Below are 17,500 nucleotides of genomic sequence, written 5' to 3'. Positions count from 1 at the left end.
GCAGCTCAGGCTCCATTTATAACAAAAACCGCAGAAATCGCGCTGCAGAATCACAATGCCGCCAAACTGCTCGGAATGTGTAGCAAAGCACCACGGGGCGCTGGAACAGGAAGCGGAAAGACCCACACACTTCCTTCCCCTTCCCACAAGCCACAGCGCCAAAATGGGACGAGGTGCTCTGTGGGATAGCTGCCCACAATGCACCACTCCCAACAGCGCTGCAAGTGCTGTAAATGTGGCCACACTGCAGCGCTGGTTGCTGTAAGTGTGGCCACTCTGCAGCGCTGGCCCTACACAGCTGTACTAACACAGCTGTAACTACCAGCGCTGCAAAACTGTAAGTGTAGCCATACCCTGACAGGATTATTCCAACATCACAAACCCACGCTGTAAATGGCAATTGACTTAAAAAAGAGAAAAAATAAAATGGGACAGATCTAGACCTTCTGACCATTTAATGAGGAATATATCTATATGTGAAAACAATGCTAATAAATTTATTACTATATGTTCCACTAAGTTATATTAAACTTCACTTCAATCTTCAGTTAGTAGCCACTTCCCCCCCTCACCACCTGAATTAATACTAACCAACAATTTATATGTCAGTATGAAAAGTTGCTTGATTCTGAAGCTATTCTTTTAAGAAACAAAGGTGTATATGGGATTTTTCTTTGACTAATTCAGTCAGGATAAACTAAACTGAAATTGATGTATAAATTACTAACCATTGAGTTAAACTTTTTAAGCCTTACTATCAGTTACATTGATCTTTAATGTAAATGTATTAATTACAAAACAAGTCTTGTGCATCAGTTATATCGGCTAGTGGCATCCATGTTACTGATACATAATTCAACTTTTGTTCCAAAGGATCCTTTGGTGGTGAACCTCTCAAGCCCTGGACCATTGACTTCAGCCATGTTCTTGTTCCTTCACAGTATGAGGGAAGCTGGCAAAGGCCCTCTTTCTCCCAAAGTTTTGTTCAGCCAGCTCTGTCAAAAGTAAGTGTAATCAGTAGTTTTGTTTTTAACAGAAAGTTACAAAGGGTGCAATCTCTAGTTAAAAAATATTAATGTATTGATTAATGTGAGTCAGGCTAAAATATAAGCCCATAATCTGGCATTATTAATAATATCTCAAGATATATTAAGTCACTACTCCTTGCTTTCAGTGCAGTAGTATATTATACACTCATTTTTAAATAACTCAAGTGATGGAACTGTTGCTACTTCGGAGACACTTGGATGGTGGTATCCCTTATTCAGGTGTATCACTCATATTGAAGCCAGTGGGAGTTTCATCTGTCTGTCTGACTTTGCCCCTTACAATCTAATAGATTTCACACTTTGGACATTTTTCTAGTATTCATTACAATTTGTCTGTGTTAAATTTAATCCCATTCAGTCTAGTAAAACCTCTTTTGACCACTCTAAACAACTACTTTCCTTCCTGGATGTGAAAACACTTAAAATATTTGTGCATAACTTAAACAAATTTAGTTGGCATTTATCCTTATACATTCAGTATTTTGACTTGAACTCCAATTAACTGCAACAGGCTTTTTAAAGAACAGGTGATGGGTAGAAGCTAAGGAAAAAGTCGTTAAAAATATTTAATTTTCAGGCTTCTGGGAAGATAATATAATAGGAATAAAATACATGGATAGTGGCTACTCTGTGTCAAATGTATGTATGTGTTTTTTTAAAAGTGTTTAAGCTTTTAAATGTGAATCTGTGCTATGATGTTTTGCTTTGGCTTTGATCCAAAACTAAAAGGGCCTAGCAAGGAAGGACTTGAAGCACTATTGAGATGGCATATGGCTCCAGATTGAGAAGAACTTGCAAGCCCTGAAGAAATGCATGTTTCTTAGGGTGGAAAATGTTCTCAGTGTTGCTTTATGGGTGGGTTTAATAGTGGCACATACAAGTTTATTTTTTAAAACAGCTGTAGAAGTGCTATAACTGGATCAAATATTTGAAAGTTAAATGTTTAAAGGACTACACTGTAAGTAAAATAATCTGTAGGTTATGATAGAGCTATGTAGTGCAATACAGTTGCAATTCATGTTTTAAAAAAGTATGAAGTGTTACAATGTGTGAAATTGCTGTACACCACTCAATGCCTTTGTGTGGGAACACCTATTATTATAGTAACAAGTTGTAATGAACCCTCTACAATTCTTGCTTGCACCCGTGCACAAAAAAAGAACTCTGTGAAATCCTCCAATACCCCAAAGCTTTTTATTTTGATCAGAAACCAGCACTGGTATGAAATAGTTGTGAGCTAAAAAAAAAAAAACTCTTTTGGGTAGTGACATACAGTTGACCATGGTGACTTTGCCCTAAACTTCTAGTATCCTGTACAGCCACACGTAGCTTTTAAACTGAAGCAGGATTGACCATTTCAGGTAAACGATCCTGCATTATTTTCATGTCTCTCTTCCTCCCCGCACCCCCCCAACCCCGGCATTATTTTGAAATCCTCCCCCCCACCCCCGGTCAGTAACTGCAAATTAGAAAGAAGAATAGATCTATTCATCTTTTAATTTGGGAAAAGAAAGTTTGTTGAATTTGAAGTAGCTGAAACGTGAATGGTTTCAAGAAGGTAAAGTCCAAATAAGTTCTACTGGAGGGCAGGGGTGGAGAAGAAGTAGTAACACTACACTGAAAAAATACTCTGGGTTTGTGGTCTGGTGAACCCAGCACATTCTCCACTCAGGAAGTGAGAGAAGAATTATCAGCCACAGGAGGTATAGTCTTGTAGCTGTGTGGGATGAGATTACCTGTTAGTTCTTATATGGGTCCATATATAGGAGTATGAGGACTTGGAGTGCTTCAGCAAAGATTTTTAAATGTGATCTCCGTCTCCCTGCACTGGAGGTCAGTATCTCAGTCCACAATTTGTTGGTCTAGTAAGGGATTTTTCTTCAGCAAGAGAAGTATACTGACACTAACTGGATTTCACTTGACTAGCTGCTTCTGAGTTGCATGATGATTGTGAAGGTGGGGAGTTGTGATCTGTTTGTCCTGACCCTCCAGAATGTAAATATACTTTACATAATGGTCACTTACAAATCACTGGAACAATTTACCAAAGGTTGTAGTGGATTCTTTATCACTGGTAACTTTTTAAAACAAGACAGGATATTTTTCTAAAAGATGTGCTCCAGGAATTATTTTGGTCTGTGTTATAGAGGAGGTCAGATTAGATGATCACATTGCTCCCTGCTAGCCTTGGAATCTATGAATGTACAGTGAAGTGGCAATTTTTAAGTCTAAGTAGGTGAAATACTGAAGCTTTCCGCAACTCATGATACATTTTCCTTATTCTTCATGTTTACAAACTACAGTACTTGCTTGGCAGGAATAATACAAGTCTACTACTTTTTTGACTAGAAAACATGCTGTACTCTAATAATATTGTTTTCATGTGTGATCTAAGGCTGGTTCCTCAAAAATACATATTCTTCCCTAGTGTTGATATAGGTCATATGGGAAGTGTAGATCTGGATAAAATTGGCATTAATGTAATTTTTGTACTGTAGAAGACTGTGATACTCTTTTATATGGGAGAATTAATAACACTATTAGTGTAAGATGTGAGCGGCATTGCTATAATTAAACATCTGATGCTAGCAGTCCTTCTAGAGTTTGGTACTAGAGACTAAGTTTTCAAACGTGAATGCTCAGTTTTGTTTTATTGATGTTCCTGTAGGATGTGAGGCACCCAAATACTTGCTTAGATGTCAAGTGCCACTTTAATTACCCAAGTACAGAGCTAGATACCTTCGCTGTTTGAAAATAACACTTCAGAACTCTTGCTGCCATCTAAGGCTAGAAGTGTTTAGTGAAAGAGAATTCAAGAGGCTAAGGGGAAAAGAAAAACAATAAGGGAGGAGTTGAGGGGGAGAAGAGTCAGCAATGCAAAGGTGAGGATGGAAATAGGGCATGTAGAGAGATGAGACAAAGAGCTGGTACCATTTACCAGTCCATGACAAAAAGCCCTGACTGTAAAAATAAAGCTAAATGTCATCCAGGAAGCAGGAGTGAAAGGAACCTGAAGGGGAGGTGCAAATTGGCTGATTAAATAAATGTTTAAAAAAAAAATGATTGGGGCATGACCCCTTCAAAATTGTGAGCCCTGTCTTAAAGTTCTAGATGAGCAATTGAACACCTTTACCCTTTTATGTATATTAAGTATATAAAGGGGTCATTTGTGATCATTTATAATAAAACAATATAAAACAATAGTGTTAATTTGGGGGGAATGGTGGTGGTGGGTCGATCAGTTGAAGAAGGGGGGAAAAAAAAGAAATGAATGATTCTTTCCATAGCAACTGTTTAGCGTCTGGTACTAATTCATCCACTGTTAATTTTGTTAGTGTTGCAGCTGTCAGACGTTTTGCTAGGACAGATTGTGTGCATAGCTACAGGGCCCTTCTGTTTGTTTTCCACTATTCTGAATATTAGAGCTGCAGACTTTTGACTTATCTAGAGACTTAGTGACTGACACCACATTTATGTATTAAGAGGACCTAAGTATTTCCTATGTTTGTTATGGCTGAATAATTTTATCAGTGGAAGAAACTTCAGTTACTTTATTTAGATTTGTGCACCAGGTTAATATTGCAGGACTTGAGTGATTAGTGTCAATGAGTGTATTTTCAGGTATCAGAAAAACTTCTGTGTGCTTCCCCCATAATACAACTAATTGTTTTGCTGCATGAATGTTGCTAAATAAGATTTTATTGCTGGTCTCCAGGATGACAAGGAACAAGTTATTTCTGGTGAAGAGGAGATCTCTCTCTCTCTCTCTCTCTCTCTCTCTCTCTCTCTCTCTCTCTCTCTCTCTCTCTCTCTCTCCTGATGTATTGTAAAGCATAGGGAGGGAATCCCCGGGGACATGGTGAATTGAGATTACAAGCATTTATGTGTACTGAGTTTTCTGGAGACACACCGTACAAAATGCTTGGAACATTCCACCATCATCATGGCTGCTGAGAGAAATAATGTTTATGGAAAGTTGAGATAATGCTACAGGTGATTCATGGAATGAAGGCAAGAGAAACCATTTTTCTTTCTTTGTCAGTTTTAGTACACTATTTTTTAGAAGGACGATTGAGGATTTTCCACAGTTTTCTTTGTTTTTAATTGAAAAAGTTCCCAGGTTTCACTGCACACCTTACTTCATTAAAACAAACAAAACCCCTCCCCCAGCATCAGACCATAAGGGATGCTTCTTTGAGTAACCACAGAGAATTTTTACGAGAGTCTCTTTGACCCGCATAAATGTACTTGCACCACTTCGGTAGCTCTGTAGCAGAGAAAAGGGGACCTATCAGGCTGACCTTTCCCTCTTGTGCTGCTGACATAAAATGACATATGTTGGTGTTGTGGACCCCCTTCCATCACTGCAAAAATAAGTAGGTTACACACCATTCTTTAAATTAGACTAAAGAACACTGTAAGGAACTTCAGAAAAACCTAACAAAGCTAGATGAATGGGTGGCACAAACTTGGATGAAATTAATTGCTGGCAAGTGCAAGGTGTTGCACGATGCCAGGAATAATTTGTACTGCTCATATATGTTCCTGGATTCTAAATTAACTATAACCACTCAGGAGAAGACCTGTACATCATTTTGAACAGCTCAGTGAAAATATCTGCTTTGTCTATAGAGGTGGTTAAACAAAGCAAACAAAATGTTTTTATTCAGATGTATAAAGAACAGGATAGAAAACAATACTGAAAATATTTTAATGCCATAATATAAATCTTTGGTATGCTCTAACCTGGAATACTGTTTAGTATCTTTTTTGAGTATCGGAGGGGTAGCCGTGTTAGTCTGGTTCTGTAAAAGCAGCAAAGAGTCCTGTGGCACCTTATAGACTAACAGACGTATTGAAGCATGAGCTTTCGTGGGTGAATACCCACTTTGCTGGATGTATGTACCCGATGAAGTGGGTATTCACCCACGAAAGCTCATGCTCCAATACGTCTGTTAGTCTAAAAAGTGCCACAGGACTCTTTGTTGGTTTTTTTTTGAGACAGACTGTCCAGAACTGGAGAGGCAAGATGGGTGAGATAATGTCTTTTATTGGACCAACTTCTGTGGGTGAGAGAGACAAGCTTTGAAGCTGCACGGAGATATTCTTCAGGTCTGGGAAACTTATTCAGAATGTCACAGCTAAATAAAAGGTGGAACAGATTGTTTAGTGTAAGTAATTTAATACATATTTCAAGGAACCATTCAAGGTGAAGTGGCCTGTTAACACCCTTCCAGTCATAGGGGGGAAAGGAAGCAGATGGTGAGGGAGAAAGGCACCTGGGTGAGGTTTATCAGTGAGTTACCCATTTTTGTAATAAACTGTAAATCCAGTGTCTTTATTCAGTCAGTGATTTTTAGCGTCTAGCAAAGTTATTACCAGTAATTTAATCTGTTCCACCTTGTGTTTAACTGTGACACTCAGAGTACATTTCCCAGACCTGAAGAAGAACTCTGTATATGAGAGATTACCTCACCCACTTGCCTCTCTAGTATCCTGGGACTGACAGAGCCACAACAACACTGCATACATTTAAAAAAAAAAAAAAGAGGATCCAGAGAGAGGCAACAACAAATATTTAGAGGCACAGACATACTTCCATATGAGGAGAGGATCTTTAAGTATTTTGTCATTAACTTTCCCATGACTTGTGAAGAAAGCACAGAAGAGAAGAGCTTTTTTAAATTATTTTACAAATCAAGATAATGTATTGCCTTTGTATAATGTGATTGGTCTACTTTATTACAATTGTGGATTTTTTTTTAGTGTGTGGCTTAATTCTGAAAAATAAAGGGTGACTAAATGTTGAATACATATGAAGAGTATAATACTTTAAAAGAACTGGGTTACTTTAACAAAAAATGTATTTGTGGTGCGCATATTTAACTAATACTGCATAATTTTCATTGTAAAAAAATAGCTACATTCTAACTGATAGATAATGATTAGAAACATCTTTTTAGCTGATGTACAAGATATAAATGTTTGACCCCAAGATCAGCAATGAAATGATAGGCTTAAGTAATAAGTACATGGCTGTCACAGTTGTCCTTCACTTCTTATGACCATTAACAGGAGTTCAACCTGTTCTGTCGTTATACTGCTGACACTGTACAACAGGTTGTAGCGCATTGGCACTGGCTTCCATATGTTGGCACATCTGTGAGCAGTCAACTCAACCAACCATCTTAGAGTCCTCCACTTTTGCCAAGGATCTTGCTTGAAGCATATTTTCAAGGAGACCAGAGCACATCTTTTAGTTGTCAGATTTCTATGAATCAGTGTTGATTAATTCTTTTACTCCCAAATTTTTGTTAATAAGGATAGGAATCTTCCTGTAAATACCCTGCATTGTACTGGTTCACTTTTTTATATTCTTCTCCCCCCACATCCTCCCAACATAAACAAAAAGCAGACCCACTAATCCTGAGCATTTTTCCACAGCATTGTAGAGATTTAGAATTAACTGTGGCATTATATAGCACGTTACAGGCGTGGGTGCCCAATTGTTCATCTATTAATCAGCGTGTTAACAATGACATCACTTGTTAGTCAGAGTGAACCAGCCAGACCTTACTTACCATCTTTTAAAAAACATTTTCCTGTCACTTCACCTTTAAAATGTTAACTGTTATACTCCAATCGTCATTTCGTTCCATATAATAGCATGTGATATTTGTTAGTTATTTCAGTTAATCCATTTTAGGTATAGTGAAGGTCTTAAAAATACAGCAAAGTCTAAAATTTTTTAAAAGCAACCATTTCTAACCCTGTTAAATGCCCCTCACAATACAATACAACTCTAAAACAAAAGGTGTCTTAATGATTTCTGTTTCATCAGAACTACCACATCTTGTTGGTCATACATGTCCTTTCCCATTTAAGACAATAAATTTAATATGTAGAATATCAAATGAAAATGTTCTCCCTTGTAATTGTTTACTAAATTAATTCTGATTAATAGTATATGTTGGTAATTAATGGGAAACTATACTGTACATCCATTAATGATAATGAAAGATGTATGTAATTTCCTTGAATTGCATTACTAATTTGTCTCTGGTTTAAGTGAGTTGTACTTATCCTATATGAAAAAGGACTTTTTATCCTTGCTCATTGTTTTGACTCTGGAAAATGTCAGATTTCGTCTTCATCAGTTTTTCCCCGCATTTCTCTCTCATGTGTGGGAGTTATGTGTGTACAGATATGGGAAGATATCTGTTGAATATATTGACAAGTTTTGAGTGTTTTAAAACAACAGCAAGGTATATACAGTAATACTGAAAGTCACATATATGTAGCGAAACCCAGCAGTTCTCCGGCTAACATGTTTTTCCAAAAGTGAGTTGATTTTACAGCTTGTTACTTAAATAAATTTCAGAGTGAAGAATGACTTTATAGATGTCACTTCTCTTGCCCTATGTTAACCTAGAAGACCTTCGTAGTGTATGACAAACAGGCACAGAATGCAAATTATAAGGTACTATATTTACAAATATGAGTGTTTGATCTGCACATATACTGTGCATTTATGTAATTATTAATGCTCGTTGTTATTTCTGTTTTAGCATCTAGGACCCCCGTGTTTCACATCCCTTCAGTGTTCCTCTCACAGGCTATTGGTATGATATTTCCAAAGCAAAGCTGACCAGTTCTGTTGCAAGACTAGAAAAAATCATATTGTCTTATAGCTCAATACCTTAGGTGGACAAGTGAATTACTGTGTATTGGACAAGGGGATGACATGCATTTAAAAGTAAATGCACTGACTAGCCAGAATGTACAACCTAGGCCTAAAAATGAAAACTCTCCCTCTTACGTTGATTTAATTTTAAATATAATTGAGCAGTGGAAGAAATAATCTTTTTTTCTGACAAGTTTGCTAGTTTGATGAAATTCCTGCTTGGGCTCTGCTCAACCAGTTTTGCCCCATACTGCATTTTGGGGAGAGTGCAGGTGGCTAACAATGCATCTGCTGATCCCAAAGTGCAGTAGGAGTGATACCTACCATTTGGTGACATTTACAAGGAGACTTCCGTCTAAATCTCAGGTTAGATGCATTGGCCCGGGATTTTGATTGAAGTCAGATCAGCAGCTTGTTCTGGAAAACAAGGCATGCAGTATTGTGACAGAGGGGATGGTATCTGTCTATACGCAGCTTTAATGTGCAGTAAAATTATGTTAAGAATAAATACCTAAACATAGTCTCATTTAGATTATAAGAAGTTTGGAGACACCAAAACTATAGATCTGTGTAGTACTTTGAAAAGTTGTCTAGCAAGGATTCTACAGTCCTGGCACCAAAGTATGTATGAAAATATTCCTAGAGGTCTTTACTTAACTTTGCATTAGAAATTAATTTTTGCTTGATGAATATTGTTGAAGTATGGATTATATGTTATATTGGACTGTTAGTATAAAGGGGACTCGCAGGGTTTTGATGGGAGCCATGATTTAGGCTATCATCTGTCTACCATGTGATACGGTGTTTGTTTTATAAATAGCTAGCTACCCATGTAGCTTACAAACATGTCATTTGTAGAAACTGTTGGCCCAGCCTGCAATAATTTTGCTTCCTTTGGGTTTGAGAGGTGGACGGTGATGCCTCTGACTCTCTTAAAATAATAATTTTGCTAGTGGTCGTTTCAGTTTTTTTTCATTTGTCTTGGGTAATAACTGTAAAATCAGCAACTGCCAATGTTCCTGTTGTGTCCTTGCCCTGACTCCCAAGCTGGCTCGTTTCTTTTGCTGCTGATGCCAGACACCATAAAAGAGGACAGCTCGAAGGACGCACTGTGACAGGACAAGGACAACACCAGACGTATGTTTGGATTGCTTGTTTGACAGATTTCTAATTCATAGGAACCAGAAACTTGTAGGAATAGACTGCAATAATTGTGGTGTTTCTGAAACCTGTGGTAGTTTAGATCACTGTTTAAGGTGGGAAGTATTTAAGTCTGGTAGTGGTAGGAAGGGAAGTGTATACTAGGAATTGTAAGCAAGCATTTGATATTGCGCATCTAAAAGATACTGAATTTTTTTGGCATAGTCTCCTGTTTTTTGTTGCCAAATGAAGCATACAAAATGAGAGTGTGTGTATGTGCATGTGTATGTGTACCTCATTGAAAATGTGACACACTGAGGGTTGTTCTTTTTTTTACTCATTTACCTCTTGTTAATCCCCTAGCCCCGTTCTTGTATCTAGTATCATGGATGCACAAAATAAATTAACTTTCCCTGTGGACGACGAGCCTCATAGGAGCAAGAATAGTGAATTTTGGCTGATTAAAACTCCCCCATTTATTTATTTCAACAACTTCCTGTTTTCTCTCCCATACACTTGAAAATGTTCAGCATGCAGTTAGATAATCTCTTTCCTTTTGCGGTGCTTTCAAAGAATTTAATTGTAGATTCAGTGCTCGCCAAATAGCATTCAGTTATTTATATTCATTGAGACATTTGGAATTCATATTCCCCAGCTTTCCCTCTGACAGCGTGACAGGATATGTGTTTGTCTGAGTGCATATATTCCAGTAATTCTGAGTTCTCCTGGCTGATATTAATTGCAGAAGATGGTATTGGATACAACAGACCATGTAACAGTTATTTTGTTGACTTGGGGAATCCATGTACATGGTTTGAGTAACATTTTCCTTCCTTACTCATTTTTGGCTTTTTGCCTATCCATGGATGCATACTCCATATCACTTGATAGTAAGAAGGTAAGTGAAATAATCTACCAAAAATAGCTGTAAATAAGAGTAGATGTTATTTGGAGCACTGAGAAAACCCCTGTTTTCTCGATAGTGAAATTCTGTCTTTGCTTTGTAGAGGCTGAAGAAAAATGTTGCTGTAGCAAATTCCTTAAAGAACTGATTCAAAATTGCTGCCATCTTTTATTGTTCTCATTGGGACTGAGACCACAAACTTCCTTCAGTTAATCTGACCACTGCTTCCATTCTCCTGCTCCTCGTTGTGTTCCTCTCTATCTTCTGACACCATAGGGGGCTATTATTTTCTCTGAGGGCAGCTTGGCTTCACTCCTATTGGGAACCAAGGAAGGTGGTAACAGTTTCAAAAGAAGGCAATTCTCAGTGAGTTTCTCTGAGGAAGCTTTTTTTGTTCTTCAGCCTCTGCAGAAGGAGAAACTTCTAGTTATGAAAAATAAAAGTAAAACCCCCATCCCTACCATTAACTCTAAATTTATTTTTAGAAATGCATTTCTGTACTTTGCACCAGATCTACTAAATGGAGTGGTGTAGGAGGATGTAGAGGTGGAGGGCTGGAGGGAAGGGAAACTTTTGTGTGTGCATGGTAAAATGCAAAGGACAGAAGACCAGAGAAATGGGGAACTTGGGGCCTATATGTATAAGGGAATGTGGGGGACAGGCAGGAAAGGAAAAATAGGATAATACACTCTGACTTCTTTGTGCTGCTCTGGTGATGCAACGCTCTTCCAGTGTGTCATAAAGCTACCAGAGAAGACTGGTGAAACTGGCCTTAAAAGTTAAGTAATATCAATCTTAAATCATTTTATCAACATTTCTGTACAACCAATAAATATATCATAGGGTAGCATTCTCTTTGGGCTTCTTTTTAGTGTTCATGTATGAAATTTTTAGGGATTTTTTTAAAATTTGCAAACAAAAACTAAGATGGAGTTACGGTAGATAATACATATCAGTAATACATTAATGATTGCAGGAATATTGTAATGCTTGCTTTTGATATAATTACAAACCTAGGAAATTCAGAGTTAAGGTTAAACTTAAAAGAAATCCAAACATGTTAAGATATGGAATGCACAAACAACTTTAACTGTGCTCTGCAGTGGCAACATGCAATAACTGGATGATTATAAAGAAGGCATTTTACTGTTTTTGGTCCCAGAATAGATTGGCTTTTAAGGACTCATGAATTTTTTTCACACCTCTCAAGATATCATTACAGGGCAGAGTTAAGGTTGTTTGGGTGTCTTAACTGTGTACTTCCATATCTTAAAGTGTAGATAATCTAACAATTTTTAATTCAGCATCTATATATTTTTTTAGAATCCTGGGTCTCTACCGTTCTTTTTTACCATAATGCCAACTACATTCACAGGAGGCTGTTATCGTACCAATCACCACTATTATTAACTTCTCCTTTCAAACACTATTTGGCTACTTCTGTCTTTCTAGATAAAAATAACACCGCTTCCATGAAGCATTTAGGAATTCAAAGACCATTCTGGATCGATCTGTTTGTCTGTTAATCATACTGTCATTTTGTGTGGTTTGTTTTTTGTTTCTAGGTCTTGTAAGATTGTTTACATATATTTTTTTGGTACATCATTCCATTCCATTGTACAAGTACAGAAGCCTTTCACACTCTAAATGATCAAGCTTCATTATTGGGAGCAATCAGGAAGCCTTTTAAGGGTCCCTGATAGGTTCTCATCCTCTAGTGTTAAGGTTTATTAAGGGTGATTAAAGCTCTACCAAGTTCCAGATTAGAACTCCTCAGATGCCACTTTCCTCTGTGTAAACTTTCAGCCACGGTCTTTTCCCTCCCTTCTGACTGTCCATGGAAGTAGCCTGTTTAAAGGTATTTACGTCTGCTGAAAACATTGGTAAATTGCTGCCTTTTCCTGTAAATACCTTTTTTTTTTTCAGTTTATCATAAAGTATAGAACATTACAGTACCCTGTTTTGTTCCCACATCTAATTCACAGGAATCAGATCATTAACCTTTTTTCTGTCTGTCCAAGGGAGGCCTTTAGGCAGACTCTGGATATTGTCAGGGCTATGGCAGTGTGTCTCTATAGAACAAAAGTGCTTTGTAAATGGATGCAGAGGGCTCAAAAGTATGAAAATACTCTACATAAATCATAGTTAAATGGTCATTAATGTGTATTAAGGGACCATTACTAGCATAAGGCTTGCTGTAGCCACTTGCAATAAGACCCACTCTTCTTAGAGGATGGCTTCCTCTTGGGCTGAAAAGGGAGTCTGCTTCGGTGGAGGAGATCAGCACAGTATCAGTGTTAAGCTTGATTCGTCCCTTTACTCATCATTACAGAGTGACTGTAAGAATGTCTGCATGTGCAGTCTTTGGAATTCTGGGAGCCGGTATCTTAGATCGTATTCCTTGCTTTCCTCCATAGGTAGCCTGCTAGGTGTCAAGATAAGTAGGAGGTTCTCTCACAGAAAGGAAGATTTTGATCTTACTTTTTCTGTAGAAGCCAATCCTGATCTGAGTTCTAACTGGAGGTGGCATAATTTCCAGTTGCATTTTGTCTTATCATTTGCCGAGCTCAGGGCGGCTGCAGGGGAAGTCCAGCTGCCCATTAAAAATTGGTCTTTCCACACACCATAAGTCTGCATTGATGAGACCAAATCTTCCTTCCTCCTTGCCAGTTGTGGAGATGGAAGGTTATTAAAGGGAACTAGGATGACAAGCACAATGCAGCTTTCTCCCCCATGGAAAGCATTTGCATATGGTGTATACATACAAGAAGGGAACAGAGAAGATTAACTTTGAGTTATAATTGTTTTCAGGGCTTCTCAGGTCATTCTGTCTTAATCTAGAAGGACCAGATTCTGATATCTTTATGCTCGTACCATTGAGCCTGGGTAAGGATATTAGAATCTGGCCCTTACACTGTAAATTCTTAGGGATGGAGTTTTGTGTCTTGTATGGGTCAGTCATATATAAAAATATAAAAAATATAAAAATAAAGCAAAGATGGTTGCCAGTTTGAAGAATTTTGGGTAACAGGCTAAAGGGCACTAAAAAGAAATTTGTGTTGGTTTAGGTATCAGGATTCATTGCAGAAAGTTTCTCGATAGATGGAGTGACCAGGCAAACTGAGGGCTTTAGAGACTGATTCTAGGCACAGACATGAGGTACAGTGAGCCATGCAGAATAGGTCCAGTGAAATCCTGGAATTAACTGATGACTTTTCTTTTTTCTCCTTATATTTAACTACTTTAGTTTCTGCCTGATTTTTCTCATTGTGTTTTTTGTTTTATAGTTTGTTTGTTTTTTTTGGGTGGGAGATAATTCTAAAGAGATGTTGGTTGGAGCTTTGCTTGGGGAAAGCGTCCTGGAACTGAACTCCTGCTCCTTCTACACACTGTTCTCAGATCATGGTTACAATGCCCATAGAGGTAAATGTTTGCAGTAGAACAGTTGTTTGTGTGTGGCAGAGTAACTTCCTGTGTAGCCATGAGCGTGCAGGAGGCAAGGAGCAAAATACACAGCTGCAATTTTTTTCTGAAAAACAATTAGATAGTCTCTACGCTTCGGACATATTCTGTAGTTATAGTTTTAATGCTAGAGGGTGTAATGAGTGGTCAAAAGAATTAGCATGAGGAAGGATGGCAGAGCCATTTAAGAATATGCTATTCAGGCATATACAGATTTTCCTTCTGGCAGTGGTCTTGAAGAAAGCTCTTGGCAACTTTAGACTTGTACATAGTTTGCTTTCTGGATACAACAATCAGTTAATGATTATATAGACCCTTTGCTGTGGTCAGTATTATATGCTGCTTTTGATCAAGTGATACAGATAATTAGGACTTGCAATAACAGCTCAACTCATGGCAGAAACTGACCTAGAATCCGCATGTTGCGTGTTGCTTAAACACACAAATTCTCTTTCTATATTTGGAAGACAACATTTTTCTTGATCAGAGTATACCGAGAGCTTGTGCAGTTTCATGTTTGTTGTTTTTCAATTCAATACATTCTGGAATGGTTGTTGAAGCAGAGGACTGGCAAAATCATTCCTCCAATAGTTAGATGACTTTTTTTTTGTTTTTGTTTGAGAACTCTTCAAATACTATTACATGTCAGGAGTTACTAGTGGAATTGGGAAAGATTTCCAAAATGATTTGCAAGTTATGATAGCAGATAAAAATCTGTGGTGAATAACTTTTGAGTGTTAAACTATATCTTCAAGAATTGTCAATTACTACTGAGGTTTCTTTGTAGTCTCTTGCTAGCAAGTAACAGCAAAGAATGTTACCAAGTATTTATACAATGCTTTGTGTACCTTGGGCCATGTAGTGGGTAAAAATTTCTGAAGAGACTGGGTCTGCTGTACTAAGCACAGCATTAGCTATGCTTAATAGGACTAACACTAATGCTTTTCTGGGTATAGAAGTGTCTGACTCTTGGAATTCTGTGTCCCCATCGTAGTCTCCCTCCTCCCTTCCCCCTCCCCAATTTATTGATAATATGATCAGAATTAGAAAAGATGCCATTTATATTAAGACCCTTTTTGATACAACCTAGGTGATTTAGTCAGATGAGCCGAACATGCTGTAGAATACAGCAAGATCAAAATCGCCTTTGTTATGAATGAATAATTTTATGTGATCTTCCTTGGGTTTTGATGACATATATAGATAACTTATTGCTATATTCAGTAATCGCACACAAGATGGAATGTGTAACTTTTGGTATTTAGCCATGCTGTGGGATCATAATATTTTATATAACTTAGGATGGAGTTGCTTGAATTACTACTGTGATAGACCCAGGCCAGTTGGGCACAGGAGAGTAGTAAAAGGGAGATATACTGGCCACTGGATAAGCAGTTTTCTGTTCCCTGAGTGACCAGAGCAGGGGCTGCTCCAGGCTAATGAGAACTCCAATTAACCTGATAAGAGTCAGGTGAGGCTGTTAAGCACCTGACTCTAATTAAGGCCCCTCTGATGCTACAAAAGGGCTCACTCCAGTCAGGCCAAAGGGAGCCAGAGGAGAGGAAGTGTGTGCGGGGAACTGGGAGCAAGAAGCATGCAAGAAGCTGAGAGTGAGTAGGCATACTGCTGGAGGACTGAGAAGTACAAGCGTTATCAGACATCAGAAGTTCTGGTGGTGAAGACAAAGAAGGTGTTGGGAGGAGGCCATGGGGAAGTAGCCCAGGGAGTTGTAGCTGTCACACAACTGTACCAGGAGCCACTCTAGACAGCTGCAGTCCACAGGGCCCTAGGCTGGAACCCGGGGTAGAGGGTGGGCCCGGGTTCCCTCCAGACCTCCCAACTCCTGATCAAACACAGGAGGAATTGACCTGGACTGTGGCTTCTACCAGAGGGGAAGGTCTCTGGGCTGTGTCCCGCCCCACAGGGTGAATCTGTGAGGCAAGCAAATCCACCAATAAGCGCAGGACCCACCAAGGTAGAAGAGTAACTTTGTCACACTACAGTGAGACATGAGCTGGCTCCTTCAGCTGTGATTTTTCAAAACTACATTTGGGCATCCAAATCCCCATGGGCACTTTGAAAAATGTCAGCAGTCATGTACACCAACTTATTACCCTGCTGTTCCAGACCTAGCTTTATGAATTGGATTGGCTAGGTCAAAAAGATGCTTAAAATATTTTGTTGTCAGTCTGAGGCGTTTTATGTATTCTAGAAATAAAAGTATCCTTTTGGGTTGGAGTAATCTAGCATTAATATTTTTCAGAAGTGGAATAAGGTATTATAGTTTGCTAAATTTAAGAACAAAGTCAGACATGGGTGTGCTGTGAGTTGAGGATTCATGGTGCTGCACATGTCCTTGTAGAACTGTATACAAAGAGGACGTAAGAACGGCCATGCTGGGTCAGACCAGTGGTCTAGTTTCCTGTCTTTCAGCAGTGGCCAATGCCAGGTGCTTCAGAGGGAATGAGCAGAACAGATAATCATCAAGTGATCCATCCCCTGTGTCCCATTCACAGCTTCTGGGAAACAAAGGCTAGGGACACTTCAGAGCATGGTTTTGCATCCCTGTCCATCCTGGCTAATAGCAATTGATGGGCTTATCCTTCATGAACTTATCTAGTTCTTTTTTGAACACTGTTATAGTCTTGGGTTCCACAGATTGACTGCAGGCCGTGTGAAGATATACTTTTTTTTTTAAACCTGCTGCCTATTAAAGTGATAACAAGAGTTAATATTGTATGATTATTAGGGCTGTCAAGTGATAAAAAAAATTACTCATGATTAATTGCGCAATTAAAAAATTATTCGCGATTAATAACACTGTTAATAGAACACCATTTAAAAATATTTTTGGATGTTTTCTACATTTTCAAATATATTAATTTCAATGTGTACAGTGCTCACTTCATATTTATTTTTGATTACAAATATTTGCACAATAAACAAAAGATAGTATTTTTCAGTTCACTTAATACAAATACTGTAGTGCAATATTTTTATCATGAAAGTTGAACTTACAAATGTAGAATTATTTACAAAAAAAAACCTGCATTGAAAAATAAAACAGTGTAAAACTTTAGAGCCTGCAAGTCCACTCAGTCCTACTTCTTGTTTAGCCAGTTGCTCAGACAAACAAGTTTGTTTACATTTGCAGGAGATACTGCTGCCTGCTTGTTTACAATATAACCTGGAACCCCACCCCCTATCCACACGCCTGACAGGCCTCCCCCCCGGGACTCCCGTGCTTATCCAACCCCATCC

The 17,500-nt window shown here is 38.3% G+C and overlaps 1 protein-coding gene across 8 annotated transcripts in view; it reads left to right on the top strand.

Annotated features, from left to right (window-relative positions):
- The window catches only part of USP45 (ubiquitin specific peptidase 45), a 93,577-nt gene that overhangs the window by 41,116 nt on the left and 34,961 nt on the right, over positions 1-17,500 (top strand). For 6 of the 8 annotated variants that reach the window (XM_030555997.1, XM_030555999.1, XM_030555996.1 and 3 more), the window contains exon 8: positions 874-1,004. In XM_030555997.1, coding sequence (XP_030411857.1) covers positions 874-1,004 — 131 coding nt within the window. Of the gene's footprint in view, positions 1-873; positions 1,005-8,430; positions 8,530-13,704; positions 14,201-17,500 lie in introns of those variants that run through there. The other 2 variants (XR_003999548.1, XM_030556000.1) reach the window with 2 other exon arrangements.

This window comes from Gopherus evgoodei, chromosome 3, assembly GCF_007399415.2.
Source record: "Gopherus evgoodei ecotype Sinaloan lineage chromosome 3, rGopEvg1_v1.p, whole genome shotgun sequence".
NCBI classification, from domain to species: domain Eukaryota; kingdom Metazoa; phylum Chordata; order Testudines; family Testudinidae; genus Gopherus; species Gopherus evgoodei.
The sequence above is the reverse complement of the archived record's forward strand: the minus strand, read 5'-3'. Positions and strand labels throughout refer to the sequence as shown.